Here is a 27,210-nt window from a genome sequence, read left to right as displayed (position 1 = left end):
TTTAATCATATTGAATTCACTTAATATAAATAATAAAGTTGTTTAATTTTTATTGTCTATACAAATTCACAAAGTGTCTATAAAAAATATACAAAAACTAAATAATAATTAGCATAATAATTTTATTGTGAAAAAAATATATAATTGTATTTTAAATAATTGTGAAATTTGTTTCAAATAATGAATACACGTTTTTTTAATTAAAAAATCACATTTTTTTCTTAATAAATAATAAAAATAATGTATTATAATTAATAATAATAATAATCACGTAATTTATATTAATTTTTCTTAAAAATACGTGATTTTTAATATTTATTTGTAGGAAATGTTATTTTTTATTAAATAATGATTTATCTCAATTTTAAACAAATGACAATTTTGATAATTAAGAAAAATTATATTCTACAAACTTTTTTTAATTTTTAATTTTCAAATTATAAATTTTTTAATATTAATAAATAATAAACGTTATATTGAAATAAAAAAAAAATCTGACCTTCAATCAAATTTTGTTATTTTTATTTAAATAAACTTATATTATATATACTTTATATACACTATAAAAATTGTTATATTTTTAAATAGTGCGTTAAAATATAAAAACTATATAAACAGTAAATATAAAAACAAACAAGGATTAATGATTAATCCAAAAATATTATATAAAGTGAACAATAAAATTGATAATATTTTGTAATCATTTTTAAACATTTTAAAAAAATATTATATATATGTTTTATTTTTACATATTTGTGTGCTTATTATTCATTATTTATGCACATTTTGAGCATTATTTTTTATTCTATTTAAAATTGAAACAATTTTATTATTTACTTTAATTAATTGAATATGATTTTTTTAAAGAAAATAAAAACGTGAGTTTTGTTTTAAAATAAGAATATGTTATTTTTTTATAAAGATTAACAATTATTATAAATATATAAATAAAAAATTATAACTTATTTTGTAAGTGAAATTATTTTAATTTTTTTAATTAAAATTATTTTAAATTTTAAAATTTGAATTAGGATAGAAATATATAATAACTATTATTCATAACTCATAAATTATATCAAAATATATAATTATTATTATTTATTACTCATAAATTATATCAAATTTATAATATGTGAATTAATTAATATCCTAAAATTAATTTTTGGGATTTTTTAAGATTTTTTTTGTTGTTTCGGAGATGCATCTCCGAATTAGTCAAAATCCCAATTTTTGGGATTTTTTCGGAAATGCACTTCCGAAGTCTGGAAAAATTTTGAAAAAAAAAAATATTTCGGAAATGCATTTCCGAAGCGGGGTAAAATGGGTTTTTCGCTGGGGGTGACCCCCATAGGGAGGTGTGTAAAGAAATTTTCTAAATAAATAATACAATTACACATAAATTAAAATAATAACAAATCAAATTAGAGATAATTCAAATTGAACAAAATATCAAAATAAAGATGATATCAACTAAACAATTTCTGGCGACAGAGTCTATGTCTTGTATTCAATATATATTTGAAGGCAAAAAGGTAATTATACCCATAAACATTACTCCATGCGTCTTACAATATGTGTCCTCTTTCTTATTTTTATCTGTCTCAAATTATTTGTTCTTTTAGAATATCAATGTATTATTACAGCAAGGTGCATTATACTTAAGTGAAATACAAGATTATGTAACGTACAATGCACTTAAGTAAAATACTCTGTCAGGTACAACACACTTAAATATACTTGTTTAGCTTGCAACCCACACACTTGATTATACAAGTCTTCATTCCAAACTCTTAACATTGAGATTGAGAGCACTTTATTCATGTGGGCTGAGTAGAAATAATTTTTTTTTAATGCTCGTAATTATTCTTTAAATTCTGCATCAACGATTAATCCTATTAGTATTCTTAAGAATCAGTTTCAATAATATATTTTTTCTATTCCTTATTTTAATCCTTTCAAAATGTGATTTAAATAAAATTTTGAGTTGGATGTGTTTGTTTGGACAATTATATGTCTTTAGTCTACTATCTAGCAATCAAAACAATAGTCCTGCACAATTACATTATTGCCTTTCCTTTTTAACTCATTTTCTACTCAAGGGTTAGTTTGGTCATTTCATAAACCAACTATTTTTCTACACTTCCCACATATCCTCACCTTTTCCTTTTCTTCTTTTCATTCAAATTTCAAATTTCCCCCCACATTTCTTTTTCTTACACTTACTTTTTTATATTTCAACTTTCTTATTCATATTTATTTTCTTATTTTTCTTACACCACTCTTATTCTATCTCACTTCTCTCTCCACATTTATTTTTCATTTCTACTTACTTTTCTCTCTCTTTCTCTCTTGCATTTTTCTCTCCAATATTTTCACTTTTATTTTAATTTTTTCGCTCACAATTTTAATAAAGTGAATTAACATAATTATTAAAAAAAATATTTTCAAATGTCAAAATGATTCATAATTATTAAAAAAATTATTTTCACATGTCAAAATTTCTACTTTTCTCACGGATCACTATGAACAAAATACATATTTTGTTTTAGTTGACATTATACTTATTTGAGACACAAAATTCTTATTTTCAAATGTCAAAATTTTCTATTTTTCTCACGGGGCACTATCAATAAAATAATCATTTTATTTTAATTAATAATTATCTTTATTTGAGACACAAAATTTTTATTTTCAAATATTCAAATTAAATTTAAATTATTATTATTCATTTTATAATTAAATAACTCATTTCAAATTTAGATGTATATTTAAATAAAATCTATATCGTATTAAATAAATTTGTAACAGGACACGATCAGTTAAATTTACGCAATTTTTTTTTTTGATAAATATTGCTTTCAATATGCATTTGAATACAATTTTACTATACAAAATTATTTTAACCTATACAAACTCATGAATATCATTAATTTTTTATACAAATTATTTTTTCGCTCACAATTTTAATAAATTAAATTAACATAATTATTAAAAAAAATTATTTTCAAATGTCAAAATTATTCATAATTATTAAAAAAATTATTTTCACATGTCAAAATTTCTACTTTTCTCACGGATCACTATGAACAAAATACATATTTTGTTTTAGTTGACATTATACTTATTTGAGACACAAAATTCTTATTTTCAAATGTCAAAATTTTCTATTTTTCTCACGGGGCACTATCAATTAAATAACCATTTTATTTTAATAAACAATTCTTATTTGTAACGGAACACGATTAGTTAAATTCACACAAAATTTTTTTTGTTAAAAATTGCTTTCAATATGCATTTGAATACAAATTAACTATACAAAATTATTTTAACTTATACAAACTCATGAATATCTAATTTTTTATATAATTATACTTATCATTCAATATTCTAAATATCTAAACAAACTATATATATATATATATATATATATATATATATATATATATATATATATATATATATATATATATATATATATATATATATATATATATATATATATATATATATAATATCAAATAAATGTACCTGTGCGGCAGCACGGGTAGTTTACTAGTTTAGATGGAAAATCAAGAATATGTGAAAAGACAATTTAGTAAATGTATTAATATGCTGTTTAAGTCGCTGTTAATCGGTAAAAAGCATGTATTTAATATAAATAAGGTTGTATACATAACTTTAATAAAATAGATAAAATGACAATCATATCTACTTTTAATATAATAAAGTAGAATACATATGAAATTCTATCATTATCCCTCTAATCACCAATTTGAGGGTGATAATCGGGGACATAACGGTAATTGCATCTCCTTTATTATTTTAATTAATAAAATATATTCCTTAATCATTTGGTAACCTTTCAATTGTCCATTTTCTTTTACATCATTAATACTAACGTGAAGCCTTTGTATTGGAATTGTGCAAATCTTCTTGGAATACAGCAAATCATTTATCACGCTGCCCTTTAGTCGTTCCAAGCAAATCAAAATTATGCATTTGAAATAGAGTCCCTTCCAATTCCTTCACTCCATCTATACATTCATTCTCTTCAATAAATCTTTGTATCTTTCTCTTTTAATCTACAACAACCTGCAAGCAATGAGTGAATAACAATCAAAGAGAAGGTTTCTTTTCATCTTCCTTCCCATCGTTCATAACGTGTGAAATTTAGGAATCTGAACAAAATCCTCTCTTTCACTCTTACCGTCATCTCTCTCTTCAATCTCTTACCCAATGAATCAAATAAAACAAAAATATATTGAACTCAAAGAATACACAACTAGATTCCATGCAGATGTAAGAAGAAAATGTTACCGGATATGAAGCCAAGAGTGGAACGACATCTACCGATGATGTTTCCGATGAGCGGCGCAGTGCTGGAAGACCCGCGGCGGTCAGTGTCTAGCAGGGGGTTGCTTTGGAGGGTGATTTTGCGGTGGGGGCCGTAGTTGTGCAGGGGTTCGCAGTTATGGCAGCTCAGATCCTCTTCTTCAGTTCTTCTTCTTTATCAAGCCAAGAGCATATGCACTCACTCTCTTTGACAACAACCTGCAAGCAATGAGTGAACAACAATCTTCTCTTTCTTTTATGCTTTAAATATTACTGCTTTCTTTATTTTTTTTGAATCTTTTGATTTGGGTTTGTCTCTTTTAGAGATTTTTGTGTTATGCTTTGATGATAAGTTATTGTTTGAGAGGTTTATGATATTGCAACAAAAAAAAAAAACCAAAAACAAAACAATTAATTTTGGACGATTTCATTATTTTGATAATGTTAACCAGTATTCATTTAGATATTGACTAATTTAAATTAGAAGGGGAATATTAAAGAATAAGTATGATCAATTATAATAAAATATGAAGAACAAAAAATAGTGATAATTTTGTAAATAAATCAAACAATTGTTTTTACAATCAAAATAAAAAAATCAATGTAAAAAGGGTGATAAAATTTCTAGGCATCTTCAAACTAAATTTTTACACCATTTCTTTCTTAATTTAATATTAAAATGGCTTTTAACAGTGAAATCATTTATTTAGATGGTTATTTTATGTTATTTACAAGGAAGTTTTTTGTTACAAAGTATATTATTTACGATTTGAACAAAAGTTGGTTTTTTTTAAAAATAATTGCATTTTTATCAGATGCCCATCTTTCATATTAGAACATGGTTGGTTCACAATAACAAGAACATGGTTGTATTTTTTCTCATATATTTGGATTTCTTTTTCATACGTTGAATCCAGTTGTATTTGCTTTATAATATTCATTTCATTTACATAAATTTAATTTTTTTCCGAATTCAATTACAAATAAAAATATACTATGTCAACTAATAAATTACTTATAAAATATATAATCAAACCTATAATATAAAATTTCTTAAATTTTAAGATAGTATATTTATTTTCAAATAATCATTAAGAGATAGTACCATGATTACCTATTATACGAGGGGTAAAATCTTCATTTCTTCTTGGGAAACCTACAAACCCCTTTTACGTTAAAATCTTTAAATTCTAAGATGCTTCAACGATTTTCAATCCAATTATGTTCCAATTTTTTTATATCTTCAAATTGTCTTTTTTAATTAGAATATATTTATCTCTACCTTCCATACCTTCAACGATCAAAGTATATTATTTACGATTTGAACAAAAGTTGATTTTCTTAAAAATAATTGCATTTTTATTAGATGTCTATCTTTCATATTAGAATATGGTTGGTTAATATAATTGAATTTCACAATAATATAGTTAATTTGATATAAATTTCAATTTATTACTACTCATCACATTAAATTTATATAATCCACATTCTTATTACATATTTTTTTTTTATTATTATGTTTCATTGGTTTTCCCAAAATTTAGTTTCACGCTAAAAGTAATATGCTTACAAAATACACCCGTTCCAATGCCCATTTATCATTATCATTTTGCCTTAGAAAAGGCAAAGTCCCTCATTATGTATTCCAATAAAAACAATAAAAACAAATTTATTTTAATTTTTTTAATGTTGTATTTCATTATTACTATCGATATTCAAAATCAATAATCAATCCTTACATTTATTGTTGTCCTTACTCATTAAATGTAATCAACAAAACTAAAATTAATTTGTTGTGTTTGTTTCAATAATAATAATAATAATAATAATAATAATAATAATAATAATAATAATAATTATTATTATTATTATTATTATTATTTATGTATGTGATATGGGGCCAATAATAATATATTTATTTTGTATTAAATAGAATGAGATCCTTTTGTGTCATATCTTTTTTATTGCATTTTTGAGTATAGTTTTTGTTTAATACTAATTATAAAATTATAGTAGTCTACTTTTTATTATAATAAATATATTTATTGTAATAAATTCATTATAATGTAATGAGACCTAAATAAAGAAAACTTATCTTAAAAAAATGATAAAATAATCTATTTATGAAATAACTATCTTATTTGTAGAAAAAAAATTCTAAAATATATATAAAAAGAGAGAGTCCATTTTTTAAAAACTTACTCTTTATTATAAAATAACTATCTTCCCTTAAAAAATATTAAGGGAAATGATTATTTAATACAATATTAAATAATATTTTTAATTTTAAGATAGTATATTTATTTTCAAAGTAATCATTAAGAGGTAGTACCATGATTACCTATTATACGTTTTACTTTTTTTTTTTTTTGACTAAAAAGATATTCATTCATTCAAATTGAAAAATACATCGATCATTACAAATTCAAGATCACTAAAAACGGAAAAAGGTGAATCTGCAAACAATCTTGCAACACCTAGGTTAATAGCATACAACGGCAAACTGAAAGTGCCTACAAATATGACAAAATAAAAGTCACCAGAATATTCATACTTCTGGATCTGCAACATTGACGCCCAAGTCTTCCTCAAATCTGCAATGATTTGAAGTAAATGTGTCAATCTGAACCAACAAACACCGTACTAAGACGGGAAAACCAACAAACACCGCACAAGACGATGAAAACTTAAAAACACACAAAAGAAGAAGCAAATTTATATGGATAACCACTTATTTAAATAAAAAGAGAAAGAAAACGGTGTTGAGGGAGGGGTGATTTCTAGCCAAAAATGGCCAAAAACCACCCCACGTTGGAATAATGAAAAGAGAGAAAAGTTTAGAGGAGGGAAAAGTTTAGAGATCTTTGATTGATAATTGAAACTAATTTTATACGTTTTACTAAAAAAAACTATTTTAATAATTTTATTTATTGCAGACCATTCATTAACGTATTGATAAAACAAAATTCATTATGACCTGCCTCCACAACTTCTTGAGAAACCTACACACCTCTTTTACCGTAAAATCTTCAAATTCCAAGATGTTGCATCGTGTTATGTTCTAATTTTTTTTATATCTTCAAATTGTCTTTTTTAATTAGAATATATTTATCTCTATCTTCCATACAGTACCTTCAACGATCAATTGGAGACCTAGAAAATTATATAATCAAAATTATAAAATGAATTTTAAAAGACCCGTGAAATCCTATCAATTTGATAAGGAAAGTTTTATCGTCAAATATAATCATTTAATTTTATTATTTTATTATAATCAATGTTGTTGTTTAATTTTTTTTATTTGAAGTTATATCAATGAAATAAAGATTTTTAATATTATTTATTTATTAACAAAATAACTATTTTTAAAATAAAATATTAATCTCATTTTTTAATTAGAATATATTTATCTCTACCTTCCATATAGTACCTTAGTACCTTGAGATAATTCATTTATTGGTTACCCAACGATCAATTGAAGACCTAGAAAATTATATAATCAAAATTATAGAATGAATAAATTTTTATCGGCCAATATAATCATTTTATTTTATTATTTTATTATAATCAATGTTGTTGTTTAATTTTTTTTATTTGAATGAATTATTTATTGATCAATAAATCAAATAATTAAATAATGACCAAATAATTATATATTTGAATGAATTATTTATTGATCAATAAATCAAATAATTAATTTATTGTCAGAATTGCTTCATTAATCTAAACTACTGACAATAATACTATATAATAATACTAAATATAGTTTTATCTATAAATATTATTTATTTTTTATGTTCTTTTTAAAAATATATATAATATATTAATTATAATTAAAGATACTATTAAAGTATAATAAAAGATATTAAAAACTTCAATTATCAAAAAATGTTAGCAATTTTTTATGATAAAATTTAACATTTATACTAAAAAATTGCTATTAGTATTTTTTTTACAAAAAAAAAACATGCTACAATTATGATGTATAAATACATAAATTTCTTATGAAAAACATACATTTTTCGACTAACCGAACCTACTTATAAAATTACATTTAACATGAGACAATTATGATTGATAAATACATAATTTATTATATAAAAAAAAGGGAAATGCTAACCAGTGCCCCAGGGGCACTCTTTAATAGCTTTAAAAAGTAAGTTTTTCCTGGAAATATGCGTAATTAATGCATCGAAAATTGAAATGGTGAACTTTTGAAAGAATATTTTCTTTATTTAGAATGCTTAAAGAGTGCCCCTGGGGCACTCGTTAGCATGACCCTAAAAAAAAATATGTTATTCTTTTTTTATTTTATATACATTTTTAACCATCACTATATTATATTAATTTACTATTTATAATGACATTGTATGAACCGTGCAAACACACGGGTAAATGATTTCTTAATTATTTTCTTTATTTTTCTACTAAAATATACATTTTTTGACGGGGCAAGGCTACTTAATGTGTATATATTTTATTTATATTTTTAACCATCATTATATTATATTTATTTACTACTGATAGATAAATACTTAATTATTTCCTTTATTTTTTATACGTACATATTAACCTATAACTGATATTTTGAAAAAATAAATCTATTAAATATATTGAAATTTTTATTTAAAATAAGTAAAAAGATTACAAATGCTTATAATAAGATAGGAGTATAAGTGACAGTTAACAAAATTTGGACAAAAAGTTTGATACCAGTTACCAAATCAAATAAATATATTCACATATATTATATTTATTGATTATTGATAATATTGTGCAATCCGTGCGAACGCACGGATAGATAACTACTCACGATAGATTTATAACTATATTTTATGATGTGTGCGAACGCACGGGTAAATGACTACTTAATTATTTTATTTATTTTTTCTACTAAAGTATATATTTCTAACTAGATTAAATTAATATTTATATGACAATTATAATTTCAAATGTTTTTTATTTTTAATTTGTGTATCTTTTATATATTTATTAACCATCGTTTATATATTTATTTATTGTTTATATCGAATTTACGTGATCCGTGCGGGTCCTTTACTAGTTTTAGCAAAAAGAAAACCAAAAAAGCGAAAGAGGTGCAGGGAAGAAATCTCGAATGTTCTTCAAACTAAGCGTGTCACTCGATATTACTGAAGTACCGTGGCGCGCAACTGGAATCTTCAGAAATCGTTCCAACAAAAAGAAGAAGAAGAAACAGTTCAAAAAATGGTAGAACGTTTTTTAATCACTACTCTCTTCCTTAGCCTCATCTCATCTTCTTCAACCGTTTTCGCTTCTTCTCCACCATGCTCCTCCACCAGTATCACTGGTTAGTCACTACTTCGCATGCTTAATTTTTGTTCCCTTTTCAATTCTTCTGTAAAAAGTTCTTATTAGGTTTTGCTGAATTCACATTGTTATTCCTTTCATTTTTGGAAATCAACAATTATGCAGGGTTACCGCTGGTGAGAAATATCAGCGAGATTCCTCAGGATAACTACGGTAGACCAGGCCTCTCTCACGTAACTGTTGCAGGTTCAATCTTGCACGGAATGAATGAGGTATCCAACTTAGTTTACCTTTTTGGTTCTGCGATGTAAAAAATTGATTATGAGTGAATTGATTCTGGAAGCTTATTAAGTAAGTTGAAGGGAAAGTGGTTTATGTTTGGAAAAATTCTTGCGAAATTGAGTTGAACAGTAAATTTTGGTGTAAAAATCAGTTTAGACTAAAAAACTATAAATCCTAGTTTCAAGTAGAAATTTTGTATTGTTAGTATTATGTTGGCGGCACTGCAATCCGGTTGAACAATCAGGTCCGGTGTGATTTTTTAAAGAAGGGTTCAACATTTTCTTGGACTATATCGTGACTTCAACTTTATAGTTTTATTTGACTTATAATAACAAATGTACTATCATAGAATAGAACGTGAAGTTATTACTAAAATATTGACATCGAGAAAATAGGCTGTTAAGTTGTCTTGCATGATAGGTTTCAAGTTGTAAATGTAGAAAGGAGTTAAGTAGTTAACAAAAGGAATGACAGATTTGGCCCAATTTGGAATATTTTCTAGTTAATTGGAACTTCTCAACTGAGATATTATCTGGTTTCTAATTTATGAAAAAGTTCTTAGAAGTTTATAGGTGGTTGTGGAGAAGTTAAATGAGAGAGCATATGAAAAAGTTCAGGTGGGCAAGCTAACTTCAACTTATGTGGGAATTTGTTATTTAGAAGACTCATAGTTCATTGCAAGGCTATTTCATCTCTCTCTTTTTCTATGTGTGCGTTGAAAACTTTATCCAAACCGGGTCTATGTGCCACACTTGGTGCTCATGCCTTTTGTTTATTGGAATAGAAGATTTGTTGTTGATAGTTACACTATATTTTCTAGTTAAGAAAATTGATCATTTAAGTTATAGCTTCTTGTTTTTTGGCCATACTTGGTGCTCGTGCCTTTTGATTATTGGAATTGAAGATTTGTTGTTGATACTTGCACTATATTTTCTAGTTAAGAAAATTGATCATTTAAGTTATAGCATCTTGATTTTTGGCCATACTTTGTGTTCATGCCTTTTGTTTATTAGAATCAATGAAGCATGGATACGATACGGGTATCGGATACGATACGTATCCGATACGCCGATACGTTAGTCGTTGAAAAATATAAGATACGATACGTTTTAGGTACGGATGTAAAATTTAAAATTATACACTAGTTAAATCAATGTTCAACAATAACCAATTGAATTTGCAAAATTTGACTATGGATAAAAGAATTATCAAAAAGAAAATCCTATCGTTAAAAATAATACTAATATTTAAAGAATATTAAATTGGGCGTATTACAAATTACCTGGGAAAGATAAGAGGTAAATAAAGTTTACACGGGAGTAATTAAATAGGAGTAGATTTGATATTTATTATAAGAAAATGAATAGTCAAGAGGTAACTAAAGTTGAGAGAAGATTATTTAAAAAGAATAAAGGTTGAAGAACATGTACAGTCATGAGATAAACTAACCGTATCCCTCCCATATCGAAGATGTGTCAACAGCGTATCGGACCGTATCGCCACCGTATCGGAACGTATCGGAATTTTTTTATTTTTAAATAATAAAATTCAGATACTCCTTCAATACGTATCGGCGACGTATCGGAGCGTATCGGATACGATTCGGCAACAATATTGAAGTATCCGTGCTTCATAGATTGGAATAGAAGATTTCTTGTTGATAGTTACTCTATACTTTCTAGTTAAGAAAATCGATCATTTAAGTTAATGCATCCTGTTTTTCGGCCAATTGTGTGGTCAATGATCTGTTTCTAGTTAAGAAAATCGATAATTTTTGTGAACTTTTTCTGGAACAGGTTGAAGTATGGCTTCAAACCTTTTCACCAGGAACACACACCCCAATTCATAGGCATTCTTGTGAAGAAGTTTTTATTGTTCTCAAAGGCAGTGGCACTCTTTATATTGCATCAAATTCACATATGAAATACCCCGGGAATCCAGAGGAGCACTTTATCTTTCCAAATAGCACATTTCATATTCCTGTTAATGATGCTCATCAGGTAAACCATTTAAGTATTGTAAGATTTCTCCATATTGATTTAGTTTTGGGGTTGGGGGGAATTTGAGAGTTGTATCTTATGATCTAAGTAGTTTAAAAGCACTCTTTATATTGCATCAAATTCACATGGAAAATACCCTGGAAACCCATACACATTTCATATTCCTTAATGATGCTCATCAGGTAAACCATTTAAGTACTGTGATATTTCTCCAACTTGATTTCGATTAGGGGGTGGGGAATTTGAGATTTGTATCTTATGATCCAATCCTGTTAATAATTTCTTTACTACATTTAAATTGTTTAAAAACACCTTTTGATGCATGTGATGTGCCTCATATATTAAAAACTTATAAAATTTAAAATGACATGATAGCAAACAAAAAATAGCAAAAACATTCTTTAGTATCATTATTGAGTATGGGATTGTGTATTTTAAACAGAACAAAACGGTGATATGTTTTAAACAGAACAAAACAGTGAGATGGCTGTGGATTCTAGTATCTTTGTCCACATGCACATAGACACATGTGCAATTTGAATATTGTAAAACTTAGCACTTATGGCTGTAAGTAGTGCATACAGTTGTTGCTGAGTAAAACAACGATAATGGTAACTTGATGAAGAAAGGTTATAATGAGTGTCACTATGTTTTGCTTTAGAGTTAGGGATGCCACGGGTTTAGATTTTAAATTTTTATTCGAGATATTATAGCAGGTCGGCATGCAGAGTTAACCTCACCTTGTCAATTGTGAACTTTAACTCATGAGTTGATTGAACGAGTATAAATTCTGGTCAGACCCGTGTGTAGACTTCAGATTCAAATGATGTAAGTTGGTGAAGTAATTCTAGGGAGTTTGTTAGGAACTTCCTACTTCCTAGTTCCATCTTCATTGCTTGTACTCTACTCTAACACACGATGAAAAACAGGATATCCCAAGATTGTTTTAAATATATAAAGTAATGCATGCTCAGTAAGATGGAAAAATATTTACAATGTTTCAGCAAGCATTAGCACATGAATGATGCACATTATTTCGTAAATAATTAACAAAATTACATATTTTGTATTTGTTCTTCGTTGACAGTGTAAGTGTTCCCTTGTGTATTTTTAAATAATTATGAGTTGACAGTGTTCCCTTGTGTATTTTTAAATAATTATGAAGAACGTGTCTTGCAGCTTTGGAACACCAATGAGCATGAGGATTTACAAGTTCTAGTTATAATATCTCGTCCACCAGTTAAAGTGTAAGTGACCTCTATTCCAGTTCTCCTTAGATTTCATACTTTACAATGTTTTTTTTTTCCCCATAAGTTTGTCTACCCGTTTATTTATTGAAAAAGCAACAAAGGTTTGGAACTCGGCGCTAGCATTCTTTCCCCAAATGACACAACTGCCGGACTATCTCTTAAAAATGTCTGTCTCCTGTTTTTAGGTGCTCTTTAATTCTTATGTATGTTTTTGTTTTTCACTAGGTTTATCTATGATGACTGGTCCATGCCCCACAATGCTGCGAAATTGAAATTCCCCTACTATTGGGATGAGCAGTGTTCTCAAGAACCTTTGAAAGACGAACTATGATTACAGTCAAGGTTTTTACACTTAACACATTTTATTATAGTTGAGTTTTTCTGTTGTTGTAAAGCATTTCTTAATATCAATATGGCAAAATTAATAATATGGTGCACCCCAAAATCAGTGTTTTATTAATAGAGTTAATTTCTATTGATAACTTTTGTAAAATATAGAAACTTTTGCGATCAAGGCTGCACTAATCTCACTTGTGATGAAAAGATGTTTGAGTTTTAAAAAAAATGTGATGAAATAAATATAGAGTTGATAAAAAAATCCTTAAACATTTATTTACATGCATCTAAAAATTTATTCACCCAAACCTGAAAAGAAGGGAAAAAGGTAATACGATAAGACATGATAATGATTCAATAAAACCAAAAAATCTCAATCTCCAATTATTTAGGGAAAAAAAATATGGTAGCCATATACAAATCTCTTTAAAATAACACAAAAGTAAAGGGAGATTCTAAATTCTAAATTCTTATTGTGCAAAAATTTATACGACAGTGACAATAGCAACAAAAATGGCAAGTATGTTTGATATTAATACCTATCTTATTTATAATATCCTCCGAGAATTATTCTCTTCCCTACAATCCCACCAACCACACACAAACGTTCATTCGTTTTCTCTAACCTCCCTCCAAAAGTTGTCTCAACCAACTAGCATACACGCAAAAAAAAAAAACAGAACAAGAGATTATGGCTCCAACTCTTTCACCCCTTTTTGCTGCTTGAGAAAATCTTGGTTACCTCCCTCATTAAAGTAAAAAGGAGACGGGATGGCCTTTGGAAATTCACCACTCCATGGCCTCCTGTCTATCCTCTTTCTCTTCTTCTCCTCCTCTCTCCATCATGTTGCCACTGCAATCACCGTCACAACAACTTCTATCCACCTCGATGTCATTCGAAAGCCTGCCCCTAATGTCCCTATATTTAGAGAAGCCCCTGCTTTTCGCAACGGAGACACATGCAACAAAGAAAGCATCCATATTTCCATGACATTGGACTCAAATTATCTCAGAGGAACCATGGCTGCTGTCCTTTCCATTTTGCAACATTCAACATGTCCTGAAAATGTTGAGTTTCATTTCCTTTGGGCAAGGTTTGAGCCTCAAGTTTTCCTAAGCATAAGATCAACCTTCCCGTACCTCAAATTCAAGATTTATCGCTTTGAATCCAATAGGGTACGCGGTAAAATCTCGAAATCGATACGTCAAGCATTGGATCAGCCTCTTAACTATGCAAGAATATACCTTTCTGACATTCTCCCTCTTTATGTCAAGCGAGTTATATACCTTGATTCTGATATTGTTGTTGTGGACGACATTGCAAAGCTATGGGAGGTTGACTTGCAGGGCAAGGTATTGGCTGCACCAGAATATTGCCATGCAAATTTCACAGATTATTTTACAGATTTATTTTGGAACGATGTTGAGCTACGTCGTACTTTCGAAGGTCGGAAACCGTGTTATTTTAACACGGGGGTGATGGTTATGGATGTAGAGAAATGGAGAGAAGGAGGCTATACACAAAAGGTGGAACATTGGATGTCAGTGCAGAAACGAAAGAGGATATATCATTTAGGATCTTTGCCACCTTTTCTTTTGGTTTTGGCAGGGGATTTGAAGAGTGTGGATCATAGATGGAATCAACATGGACTTGGAGGTGATAACCTTGAAGGAAAATGTAGAAGTTTGCATCCTGGTCCAATTAGTTTGCTTCATTGGAGTGGTAAAGGAAAGCCATGGTTGAGATTGGATTCAAGGAGACCTTGTTCTGTTGATCATCTATGGGCTCCTTATGATCTCTATCGTCCAAATACCCATTCTTTGGAAGAATGAGTTTTTTTTTAAGAGAATGTGAGTGGCGGGTATGGGGAGAAGACGAGAAAAAAAAAACCAAATTCTATTAAAGCACGCATTGTTTATAAAAAATGGTCATTATTAAAAAAAAGGGAGAGTTAGGGGTGGAAGAGATTAAATAAATAAAAGAGTTGAGTAATTTTAACTCTATACTTTTGTTAATACTTTTTTTTTTGTTTTTAATCTAGTCCTTTCAAAAAGGACATATTAATTGAGAGAATCTATTGAAGAAAGCTAGAGAAGGAAAACACAGGGACTAATTTGCAAAAGTCTTTGTTCAAGGGATCGATCTACCCACAACTCAAGAAGCCAATATAAATAAATATATACTTGGAGCAGTGCTGTATATGTTTTTTTCTTCTTCTGTTTTCTGGGTTTTGGGGGGTAAATAAGAACCTTGGGCATTGATTGTGCAGATGATAGTATCATCTGCATCAGTGACTGGTTGCCGGATCGATGAACCTCGTCCAAAATTAAGTGTCTGTGAAAAATGATATCTATGAATTTTTAATATTTTCTTATTATCTGGATAGATTTTGTACATTTCTGTGCCCAGCTCAATTGCTGGTGAAAGATTATGCCGTTTCAGTTCATGTTTTTGACTGAATATTGTGCGTGTAATTTGTATAGTCAAGGTCTATAAAATTGATTCCGAAAAATTTACACACAAAGCTATATAGTAATTGTTTAAAACCTTGAAAGTTGAAAGCTTAATCCAAATTTGAGGTGATAGTTTAAATATGTACAAAGCAGTTGTGGATGATTTTCAAAATATAAATGAAGTAGTTGTAGTTTAAATTTTTTAAGTTCATATCCATCAAGAAATGCATTCATAGTAATAAACTTTTTATGTTTGATATTATTAGTTTATGAGATGTAAGAAATAATTAGAATCACAATTCTCTCTATTTCTATCTAGTTCATGACCATTTTACACAATTCTCTCTGTTAGTTTCAGGCATTTCGATAATTAAAAAGATCTATAAATATTTTTCATCTTGAACATGTCGGACACTTGTCATTTTGGCCTGTAATTTTCTTTTTTGTAATTTTATTTTCTATCTTAAATATCTTTATAATAGTTTCATTCACGTTTCACTATATTCCATTTCTATTTTAGATCTTAAACTCAAACTCAATGTGAGCTAAATTTTTATTTAGTCAAGGATAATGAAGTCTTCATCAATGTATGTTTGATTAAGTTGATGCGACATATTGTACTTTTAAGAAAATTATTTTAATGTTATATCTTTATAATTTAATTTGATCACTTAGGTTTTAATGTTAGTTTTTGAGAAAATAGGATGTTCTTTTACCAAGGGCGTCACCAAGGAGTATTCTATTGAATCAAATTGAAAATTTCAATTTAATGGTATAATATGATTGAATGATAAATTTTTATTGGACGAAAGTGTAAAATTATTTTACATTGTCAGTTATTAAACTCTTAGTTTTTTGAGTTTGAAAATTAATAAAGATGAAATATGTTTAATTTAATGTGAATTAACTTGTCAGGTTTGAAATAGATAATCAAGTTAAATATTAGAAATAACATTTAAGCTCATAGGAGAGTTTTGTAAGTATGTTATAGGTCGTTCACAAGGTCCAATGCATAAGGCTATAAAGCGAATAGAGCAGATAAACTCTCATTCATCAAAGACAAGATAATTTCACTCTCAAGACATGTCTACAACAGTTTTATTAGATCCAACAACTGTCTGTACAACATGCCTTATTTTATGCAAACCGTTTAAACTCTTCTTACTATATAAAGGGAAAAATACGTCATTTCAGGTATTCAAATCCATTCTAATTCTCACTGTCACATCAGAAACTTGCTCCACCGTACCAAGATTTCATTATTGTGTTCATCGAACATTTTGGTTATATAATAGAACAATGGCATTGAATGTGGAAAGCCACATTTGATTCCCGTGAATTCCTACATTTTAGACTTCTTCCGATCCAAAGATTCAGATCTCCTTTCTTATAAGGGTTATATCTCTATTTCTCGATCTTTTTCCTTGAAGTTTAAACCTCTTCCTCTAATAGATCCACCCTCAGATTCATTAATCACAGTGGCATCCAAAGTTACTCGACTCGTCGTTCAATCACAAGTTGCTACTGCTGCTATCTTTGAAGCTATTATAGCTCTGCATATTTCTCCTCATCCTCCTCAAGCAAAAGACGATCCAATTATGGGAACGTCTCCTTCTAACACTATGCAACAAGATTCTGCTCTACAAGAGTTGATCAAGGAGCATTCGAAGCTCGCCCGTTCTTCAGATCTACATAACAAATTCACGAAGGCGAATCGTTGCATTTACATCCTATATTACAAATTATACCTAGATAGAAAGTTATCTGTCGTTGCCTTCAGCTATTACAGGCCAATCTTGGAGTACATGGAGCCACAAGCTTGCTGAATAACGTTTATAATTTGGTGCACCAACATAATTCACAATTCGTAGCAAATAGGTTATTCATAATTGAATAAAGGCTGCAACACTTTACTCCAAGGAATATCATTGTGTGAGAGGAGTCCTTCCAAGGAAATTAAGTCGTTCTACTTGAGCCGACCATTATTAACAAAACATCACCAAAGGCAAAAGCCTTGATGTCGCCAACTCGCAACTGAAATTGAAAGCATAAAACTTCTCTGCTCTATCCTTTAAGAGAAGAGAGGTAGCCACACTTCCCTTGAGGTAACTCGCAACTGAAATTGAACGCATTAAACTTTTCCGCCCCTATCTATAACATAAACATACATTATTGAAGACCAAAACTTAGTCGAAATTGCAATTTTTTAAAAAAGTTGTATTTCAAAAATGATTTTTATGATAATCTTTTTGAAATAGCTTAAAAATTAAGTGATTTTTTGAAATTTTGATATCCAATTTTTTTCCAAAAATAGATGAAATACCTAAAATCACATTTTAGGAATAACTATTCAAACAAAATTTTTATTTAAAGCTTTTATAAAAAGTTTATCTGTAAAAATTTTTTTACAAAATTATGCAACACTATAAAAATCATTTTTAAAAAAAGCTTATACAAACGGACCCCTAGCATAATTAAATTCGTAAATCAATCTTGAGAGGAACACACTCTTAAGACCCAAGCGTTTCACCCTAGACCACACACGCGCCCATACATCTTAACTAGTAATATGTATTGCTAAAAATATTAATTAATTAATTTTTAAATTTTAATAAAATTAAAGATTTATTTTGTTAAATTGAATAATATTCATTCTCTATTGTTAAAATATTTATTTTATTTTAATTGATATATTTTCAAATATCTATTTATTAAATTGAATAATATTCATTCCCTATTGTTTTATTTTCGTTCTCACACAATTTTATTTTCAAATGATTAATCTTTTAATTTTTTTCCTTTATTTCACAGATATTTTTGGATATAATTATTTAAAATTAAATAATTAATTATAGGCCAATTTTTGGATTTAATTTTTTTCCTTTATCTATTTTAAAATTAAATAATTAATTTTAAATTTATATCTATATTTAAATAAAATTTATCCTATATATTACAGGTATTTTGCTAGTTGTTGTAAAAAGGAAACACTGTTGTAGTGGGCTGTAAAAAGAACAAAACAAAACCTGCTGTAATTTTTCTTAAAATAATCTTCAAAATCTTCAAATCTGAAAATGGCATTCTTCGCTGCTGTAGACACCAAACCCCTCTCCTGCAGGCTTCAGCCAAATCCATTTCCTCTCTGATCTCTCGTTAACACTTTTCTCATGAATTTCTTCAAATCCGTTTTCTCTGACGATCCAGATCCTCCTCAGTCCGAACCCAACAATGCAAACCCCAATTCCGATCCCGATTCCGGTTCCGGCGCCGGCGACGCTTGGAACTTCGGTGGACTCATCAAAACCCTCACAACCAAATCCGAATCCATAATCGAGACTTACCGTCGCGATCTACAAGAATTCAGCACCGGCTTGAAGAGCGAGATCGAAGTTGCACATGATTCGGTTGGCGAGATCGGTAGCACCGTCATTAAATCAACGGCTCAGATCATATCTCAAGGTAAGGAAGCCATCCTCGCCGTTAACCTCGATTCAGATTCCGATAATGGCACCGCCACAGCGAGTCGCGATTCGAGCCGATTGGATACGAAGCGATATAGTAGGTTTGATGCTCAGGTTGGTGCTATGCAAGGGGACGTTAGCACTTACACTGAGGTTCCTGAGGATTTGAATGAATTCAATGAGTGGAAATTAGGGTTTGAATTGGATGGGAAAAGTGATGAAATGGAGAGTCTTTTTAGGGAGAATGATGCAATGGAGAGTGTTTATAAGAAGGTTGTTCCAAATGATATTGATCATGAAACTTTCTGGTATAGGTATTATTATAAGGTTTATAGACTCAAGAAAGCTGAAGATGTTAGGGCTAGGCTTGTTAGGAGAATATCCAAGGAAGAAGAGTTTTTGAGTTGGGATGTTGAAGATGATGATGAAGAGGAGGAGGAGGAGGAGGAGGAGAATGAAGGTAAAGTTAAACCCGAGAATGTGATCAATAAGGAAATTGGTGGTGAAAATTTGGTGAAAAGTGTAGATGCTGATTTGAAAATTGCTGCCTTTGGCTCGGGTGCTGGTTCTAGTGATGAGAAGAGATTGAGTGTGGAAGAGGTGCAGCATTCAGGGTCTAAAGTAGAAAAGATAGACAATTCAATGCAAAGCAATGAACATGGTAATGAGACGGGTAAGTCTGTTGAAGAATCACCTGTTGTTGAAAAAGCTGAAGTTGTTCGTGAGATGGGTGGTGGAAGTGAAGAAAAGAATGTGGATGGTGATGTTGATAAAGCATCGAAGTTGGAAGTGGGCGATGCTGCTAACAAGAATAGTTTTACGGCTGCGTCCAATGAGAAAGTGATACTTGATGAGAAAGTGGTAATGCTGGAAACGAAGTCTTCTGATGTAAAATCTCTAGGTAAGAATAAAGAGTCATCATCAGTGGTTGAAAGTCAGCCCATGGAAAATGAGGAGGAAGAGGATCTTGGGTGGGATGATATAGAGGATCTTAGCAGTATTGATGATAAGAAAGGAGCTCAATCTGAGAGTCAGAGTGGTAGCACCAGCAAGGTTGATTTGCTGAAGTGCGTTAGTACTGCAGAGGAAGATGAAGACTTGAGTTGGGACATTGAAGAAGACGATGAGCCTGTTAAGCCTTGACATATTTGATTCATTCTGTTATGATTTCTCAAAAGAAATATATGTGCCATGTTTATCAAAAAGAAATTTGCATGTTTTTTTATCTGTTGAACTACTATAGAAGTAATATTGTGAATTTGTGATATAATTTCTATACATGAAATGCATCAAAAACAACTATTTATATAGTGTTATGACGAATATCTCTTATTTGATTTAAACATTAGTTGTTGTATAATTGTAAGTTCCCCTCCAATCCAATTCCATTGATCACCTTGAATTATTTTCCAACTTAGTCGCTTCTGCGTAATTGCATCATCTTTTGATATTAAGCCTGAGAAAAAGGTTGATACATTTTTGAACAATTTCCATACCATATTTATCTGGCTTTCTTTTCAGTAGTTTCCTTGGTTGACCTCCATACTAAATTTGTTACACAGGCTATGCAAATAGAGGTTCATTTCTGAACAATCTAAACAACTTCCTTCTTTTTCTACCCTTCAATGATTCAACTTCCTTATCATATCACATCTTCTGGGACTGGTCAAGGTAGGGTTGATGGCCTGGAAATAAATATTGAATGTTAAAAATTTAAACTTGCCTAAATTGCATAAGACATTAGAAGATATTGTCAACTCAATCCCCATGCCGAAGTTGTTTTGGAGAATGCGTGTCAATAATGTTATCTTCAATTTGTCTACCAATGATCACATTAGGTGTCTGAAAAGTGCCTTAAGAATATATGTGGTTGCTATATGGCCTCAATTGGTGCCATAGTTCTGAGTCATATGACCGTTCTTTGAGATATGAATTGTATCCATTTTAGGAAGGTATGCATCTTCTAACCTACAAGTGCTTCAGCCAGCTAAAATGAAGACTGAATTAAGTATTTCAAGTCACACTAAACAAATTGTCTTAATTATAAGGTGTAATCATTCAAAGCAGCATTGTGTTGGTGTTTATAACTTTTTGCCGCTGATATAAGCAAAAATATGGATTATTACAGGCCTTATAGCTGTGGCAGATTTGAGCTCTTGACTTTGATTTAGGTGTTTACTTCTATTTCATTGTTCTTGTTAACTGATTGGGCGGGATCGTTTGATGCTAACAAAATAAGCTTACTAAATATACTGGGTTCTCAATTTATCATGTTCTCTTATCAGAAAGCAAGATGAATAATAATCAAATTAAAATAAAATGAATGCACACATTTGCTGCAGTTCTTCCTAGGATGAAGTAGCTAAATTCAAAATTGAAAATGTCAGATAGTCAAGTCTCTCATACTTCTAAGGAGGTGAGGTCTTTGTCACATTAGGTGAACCAGTTATTTCAAGCCTTCTATAAATATATATTCAGAAAAGGCGGCGTTGTAATTCTGAATCCGATATGGCTAATAGTCCATATTGATTTAAAAAGCAATTAAAACAGTCCACACAAAAAACTGAACTTCAGATATAACATATCAAATAGAATCATAAATAAATAACTAAGCATCCCAATGACGATTTGATTCGCCTAAGAAGATGGTTAACTTAAAATATCATTCTTACAAACTGATATACCAGAGATAATTCACACTCTTCAATTTTTAAAGCTTGTATTCTACTAATGCTCTTACCTTGACCGATAAACATAAAAAACCGTTGTGAACTCGACTAGAAGCTACTCTATTCAGAAGGGGGGAAAAGTAGAAAAAAGGGTGTGAAAAAGGAGAAGAAAAAAAGAACCAAACTTTTGTAGCAGCTCCTGGAGTGGGACCCTGTTTGTACAACAAAATGAAAGCTCCAGGGGGCAGAGCAAATAACTGGGGCTTAAAAGCCACCTATCATGTTTCACATGTCTTTGAACCCAAGGCTGCTTCAAAACCAAATTTGCTCTCATCCTTCAACACAAATGCTAGGTTCAGAAGTGGACTCTCCAATGTGTGGTTCAACAGGAGAAGGCAATGCTAGAAGCCTCCCCTTTTGTGCACGTGGTGGAAGATGCTTTGCAGGTTTTCTGGACGGAACATTCCAGGGCAAGAAGACTCCAGTACCACCACCAGCAAGTTTGCGGGGATTCAATGCCATAGGACGCATAGGGGTCAGCATCATCATTGGGCTGGGAAGCATTCCCCATTTAGGCATCATCATGTCCATACCCTCATAGCCGCAACTTAGAGCTCCATTTGGCAAAGCATATGGGTTAGCAATGGCAGGCTGCCACAGAGTCACTGCGCTTGTCATTGTAGGAGTTGGTGATTGGCATTGGTTGGAATCTGGCCTCACTCTAAAGAAGGTGATGCTCACCCTTCTGTCAGGAGATGGACACATTACATGCCTGGCCATGTCAGCACTGTTTCCTCTCATCACTACAAGCGACCTGTAAAGCCAAGCCATTATTCATCAGTTAGTATTATATATGATTAGCTCAATTTACCTGCACAAGACATTCAAAGAAATATCTCAGCAGGTAATTAGACATTCAACAATATAAATTGATGCTTGAACTGAGATCTGAGAACATTAATAAGGCTATTGATAATGTAAACTAGGTGCCATTTCAACTACAATCTAGCCATTGTTATTTTCCAGATGCAAACAATCTATTTTTGTCCCTAGCTTGAGTGCTTCCAAGTTTGTCTGATATTCAAGGGAAAAAAATGAGAAGTATAAAAGCAATATCTAATCTAACCCAATAGTATGCATATAATACGAGCACATAACTGCATCCTCTAAAATGCTAGCACTTCATATTATTCACTTACATCCGTCCTATAAATGTTGAATGTACTTCTTCCATTGATTCCAGCACTGTGCTAGAATCTTAGTTAATAAATGGAAGATTAGGACTGCAAAGAGAATAAGTTCTTTGATATGTACCCCTTCTTCAATGAGAGCATGAGTGGTCCCTTGTAGTTCCCGTCATTTTCACTCATAAGGATACGCCCAAAAGCCATGGTTGATTCAGAGAGAAGAAGAGTGGTCACAGGTTGATCCAGATGTGGTGGTTTCAGGAATGGCTGAGAATACTCCCCCTAAACAAATTATAAAATTCTATAAATATTGCCAAATGGATAAGAGGAGGTGTATAACTTGTAAGAGGGAAATGGTGAGAAATTTACCTCTTCAAAAAAGTTGATGATACAACCATTTGGTCTTTTGTACTCTGGAAGTAAGTGCCATTGAATAAAGTGATCAATGACATGTTGCAGAAGTGCTGGAATTGGCTCTATATTACCTAAAAACAAAAATCCGAAATGAAAAAAAGAACTACAGTGTATATCTCTAGTTTAGATTCACTTATGTAATATTTGTTAGGCAAAGTAAAACTACTTGATAAATCACAATTTCTTTCAATAAATTCTTCTTACTTTTTGTGTCTTCCTTTATCTGTCCAAATATTGGAACACCCAGCTGAATCAGCTCTCTTTTGTTACCCTTTATCTGTTTGTTGAATAGTATAAAAGTTTCACCTACAAGTATGCAAGAGAGGTAGCAGTTTAAGAAATATTTGATTCATTATATAACCGCACAAATAAATTGAAGCTGCCATAGATATGCTGAACCTAAAAATTATCATGAATTAAACTTTTAGAAATGAGAATATCCGGACACAAAATTCAATATTGGATTACCAGACAGTTCTCCGTTCTGACCAGCAGTATGTATCTCATCCACAAAATCTGTCAGCTTGCACAATTCTGAATCAGTGAAAACATCTTCATATAACTTCAATCCTTTCACAACATTCACCTGCCAATTGCAATCAGCTGTTGTTAATCAGAAGCATTGCATTTGTAAATCATGTATTTTAAACTCGTGAAATAAATAAAGAACTTGCCATATGCCCCTTCACTGACTCCTTTGCTGAGAAACCTTTTGTCAACTTAAACTGGGAAGGGCGTCCTTCACACTCTTCATGATTGGAACATATATCACTATTCATCGAACTAGTTTGATTTTCTAGAGATCCTGCATATAAAAATCCCTTCAAATTTTATAACCCTCAGTAAAAAACAACAAATTTCTATCCTTAGGCAATGTATTCACAAATACAGTGAGAAATTACTACCCTCTTTTAGTATTATACTAGTATATACTACACAGCATATGCCATGATCCCCAAAATATCTCATCTTTTTGTTATTATATGATTTTGTCACTCCTTAATAATTGCATTCTGGTATTACCATTAGAAGAGTATTTTAACTGAAATTTTATTGCGTAACACATTTCAAGATTGTGTTTATTGAGAAACAATTGTCCTTTTGCTACAAAGCGGCGTCCACCACCATTGTGAGCACAAGCACTACCATTGGTTACATGTCTGTTTCAGAATTAATGCATCAAACTGACCCCACCTGTCTTTTTCCTCCCATTTTTTTGTTTCAGCACAGAAGCTGCTACAAACTTCTTTTATTAAGAAAAAAAAAAAGTCAGAAATTTGTATTAATTAAAGTAACTCTAGTATCCATCAAACTACTATGAATTCTAACGCGTGATAGCATATTCTTCTTCACCTAGTAATATATTCCTTCATAGGAAAATAACTTGAATTGAGCACCCAAGTTTTGACCCACCAACCCAAACGACCCAGAACCAAGTGAGGTCACCAACACATCATGTAGTCGCCTCTGTGTGGTGGTCCCGCCGGCTCACATAACAAATCATTGCAGACACTTTATAGTTTCTAGATCCAAAACTTCAACCTTAACATAGTGCTGTATTTGTCTGTCACTTCCTAGTCCCCAACTAACCACCATAACCCTCAACCTCAACCCACACACACCAAACCTTTTCTTTCTTTTCTCATACAACTTCTTATTTTCAAAACGCTAAACCCCACTTAGTAATATTATCAACCACATTCCGTGCATGTAATTAATCACTTTATTTTACTCGTACCCAAAAAAAAAATCCTTATTTTATAATTAAAAAAAAACCTCTAATACAAGCAATAAAAAAATAACGGGTTATGAAAATCATGAAATTGAATCTAGTAGTCAGAAATTTAGCTTCAAATACGGGAAATAATAAACAAAAGGAAATTCCAACATCAAATTTGGTGACAGATTAGTACAAAAATTTCTTTTCCCAAAATTTGAAACCCAAAAAATAACAAAATAAAGAATTAAAAAAAGTTCTTTTAAGAAACAGATACATAATAAAGCCGCTGTTTATTTCTTATTTCAACGAAAAGGTAAAATAAAAAAATTATTAAATAAACTTGGTGTAAAAAAAGTAGTAATACTTTACTTTTTCTCGCAAATAAACAAATAGGAGTAGAAAAAAAAACCTCTTCCATTTCCCAATGTTTCTTATACAAAAAACAAAAAACAAATTGCAGAAAATATTTTAATTTTACCATCCCGAAAAACTCAAATCCGTGAAGAATTTATAGAAAATTAAAACATCGGAAAATTTTATAAAATGAAATAAAATAATGATTGAAGATCGAAAAAATAGAAAAACAATTTGACTCTGTAATTTATAAATTTTTAATACGAATTTAATTTACCTGAATCAGTAATCTCACTCTCAGGAGAATCATACTCTTCATGTTCATTACCATTACCATTACCACCGTCGATCACTTTCTCCTCTGTTTTCGGTTCCTCCTCCTCTTCCTCCGCCGCAACGACGTCGTTTTCATTAACAACCTCAACGGAAGCTTTCTTCTCAGCAACAATCTTCAGCTGAAGAGCAACATCCGCAATGGAGTGATACTTCTGCATCTGAAGGATTTGGATCCAATGGAGTCTCCGACGGTGAATAGCAGCGAAAACAGAGCTGTAATCAGAGCCAGACGAAAGGTGAGAGAGATGAGAACAGAGAGCATCGATAATCGCGTTGGCAGCAGCAAACTCGCCGTGAAACCAAGCGAGGATAGCGTCTTTGGCAAATGAATCAGAGACGAGCATTGGCGGTGGTGGTTGAAGAGGAACGGTGGTTGGAGCGACGGAAGGTCGATCGGTTGGTAAAGTAGGACCGGCCGCCATGGAAGAAAGAAATTGTTAGAGTGATGTGTGATCCGAGATATCGGGAACAGCAATGGTGTTGTTCCGAAATCTCGATTTGGAATTTTCACAGAAAGAATCACAAGACAGGTTGATATTAAAAGGGAGAAGAGAAAAAGAGGTTTATGATAATGATGATGTGATGATATGAAGGTGGCTTCTCATGGTATGATATATTGCTATATGGTATAGTTACTGTGCCCACTCTTGAATTTATTTCTATACAGACTTCTTTTTTAACGTGGCACTATCACACACCATTTGACGTGGCTAATTTAATATTTATAGGAATCTATTTTATTTTATTTTTTGCTTTTGTTTTTTAATACTTTAAGAAAAAAAAAGTTATTAATCTTGTGAGATGTGAGAATCACTTTATGAGTTGGGGCAACTTGTTTTATGCCATGGCTAATATATGTTGTCTATTTGTGATTTAATGAGTATTTATTATAGACTTTGTTTTTCAACGAAATCTTTATTAAATGGACACCACCAATAATTATGTCATTTTATTTCAACTAACAATCATATAATAGTATAACTCAAGAAAAATGAAAAGAAAGGTGTCTTTAATAGATACAATTTACATAGGCATTGCAACCATTCATAATTATGTCATTTATCATATTATTACAATTCAAAATATAAAACAAAAGAAAGATATCTTTAATAAATACAATTATAAA

At 30.3% G+C, this 27,210-nt stretch overlaps 4 protein-coding genes across 4 annotated transcripts; 3 read left to right on the top strand and 1 right to left on the bottom strand.

Annotated features, from left to right (window-relative positions):
* The first annotated feature begins 9,428 nt into the window (after nt 1-9,428).
* Nucleotides 9,429-13,583, top strand: LOC131643888 (auxin-binding protein T85). Its single transcript, XM_058914238.1, has 5 exons — nt 9,429-9,661; nt 9,787-9,893; nt 11,700-11,903; nt 13,083-13,150; nt 13,379-13,583. Exons 1-5 carry the CDS (start codon nt 9,559-9,561, stop codon nt 13,482-13,484), a joined length of 588 nt encoding a protein of 195 aa, XP_058770221.1. The 5' UTR covers nt 9,429-9,558; the 3' UTR covers nt 13,485-13,583.
* Nucleotides 13,584-14,076: 493 nt separating this feature from the next.
* On the top strand, nt 14,077-15,936 carry LOC131643887 (probable galacturonosyltransferase-like 4). The gene has a single exon (XM_058914237.1). The coding sequence runs from the start codon at nt 14,261-14,263 to the stop codon at nt 15,320-15,322; it is 1,062 nt and encodes a 353-aa protein (XP_058770220.1). The 5' UTR covers nt 14,077-14,260; the 3' UTR covers nt 15,323-15,936.
* A 2,991-nt stretch (nt 15,937-18,927) lies between these two features.
* Nucleotides 18,928-20,720, top strand: LOC131643886 (BSD domain-containing protein C22A12.14c-like). Its single transcript, XM_058914236.1, has one exon. It carries the CDS (start codon nt 19,111-19,113, stop codon nt 20,545-20,547), a length of 1,437 nt encoding a protein of 478 aa, XP_058770219.1. The 5' UTR covers nt 18,928-19,110; the 3' UTR covers nt 20,548-20,720.
* A 1,248-nt stretch (nt 20,721-21,968) lies between these two features.
* On the bottom strand, nt 21,969-26,724 carry LOC131643885 (RNA demethylase ALKBH10B). The gene is made up of 7 exons (XM_058914235.1): nt 26,026-26,724; nt 24,349-24,479; nt 24,143-24,260; nt 23,879-23,980; nt 23,630-23,745; nt 23,388-23,542; nt 21,969-22,887 (listed from the first exon to the last, which is right to left on the bottom strand). Exons 1-7 carry the CDS (start codon nt 26,504-26,506, stop codon nt 22,404-22,406), a joined length of 1,587 nt encoding a protein of 528 aa, XP_058770218.1. The 5' UTR covers nt 26,507-26,724; the 3' UTR covers nt 21,969-22,403.
* Nucleotides 26,725-27,210: the final 486 nt, after the last annotated feature.

The sequence above is a fragment of the Vicia villosa genome, linkage group LG1, assembly GCF_029867415.1.
Source record: "Vicia villosa cultivar HV-30 ecotype Madison, WI linkage group LG1, Vvil1.0, whole genome shotgun sequence".
NCBI lineage: Eukaryota > Viridiplantae > Streptophyta > Magnoliopsida > Fabales > Fabaceae > Vicia > Vicia villosa.
The sequence above is the reverse complement of the archived record's forward strand: the minus strand, read 5'-3'. Positions and strand labels throughout refer to the sequence as shown.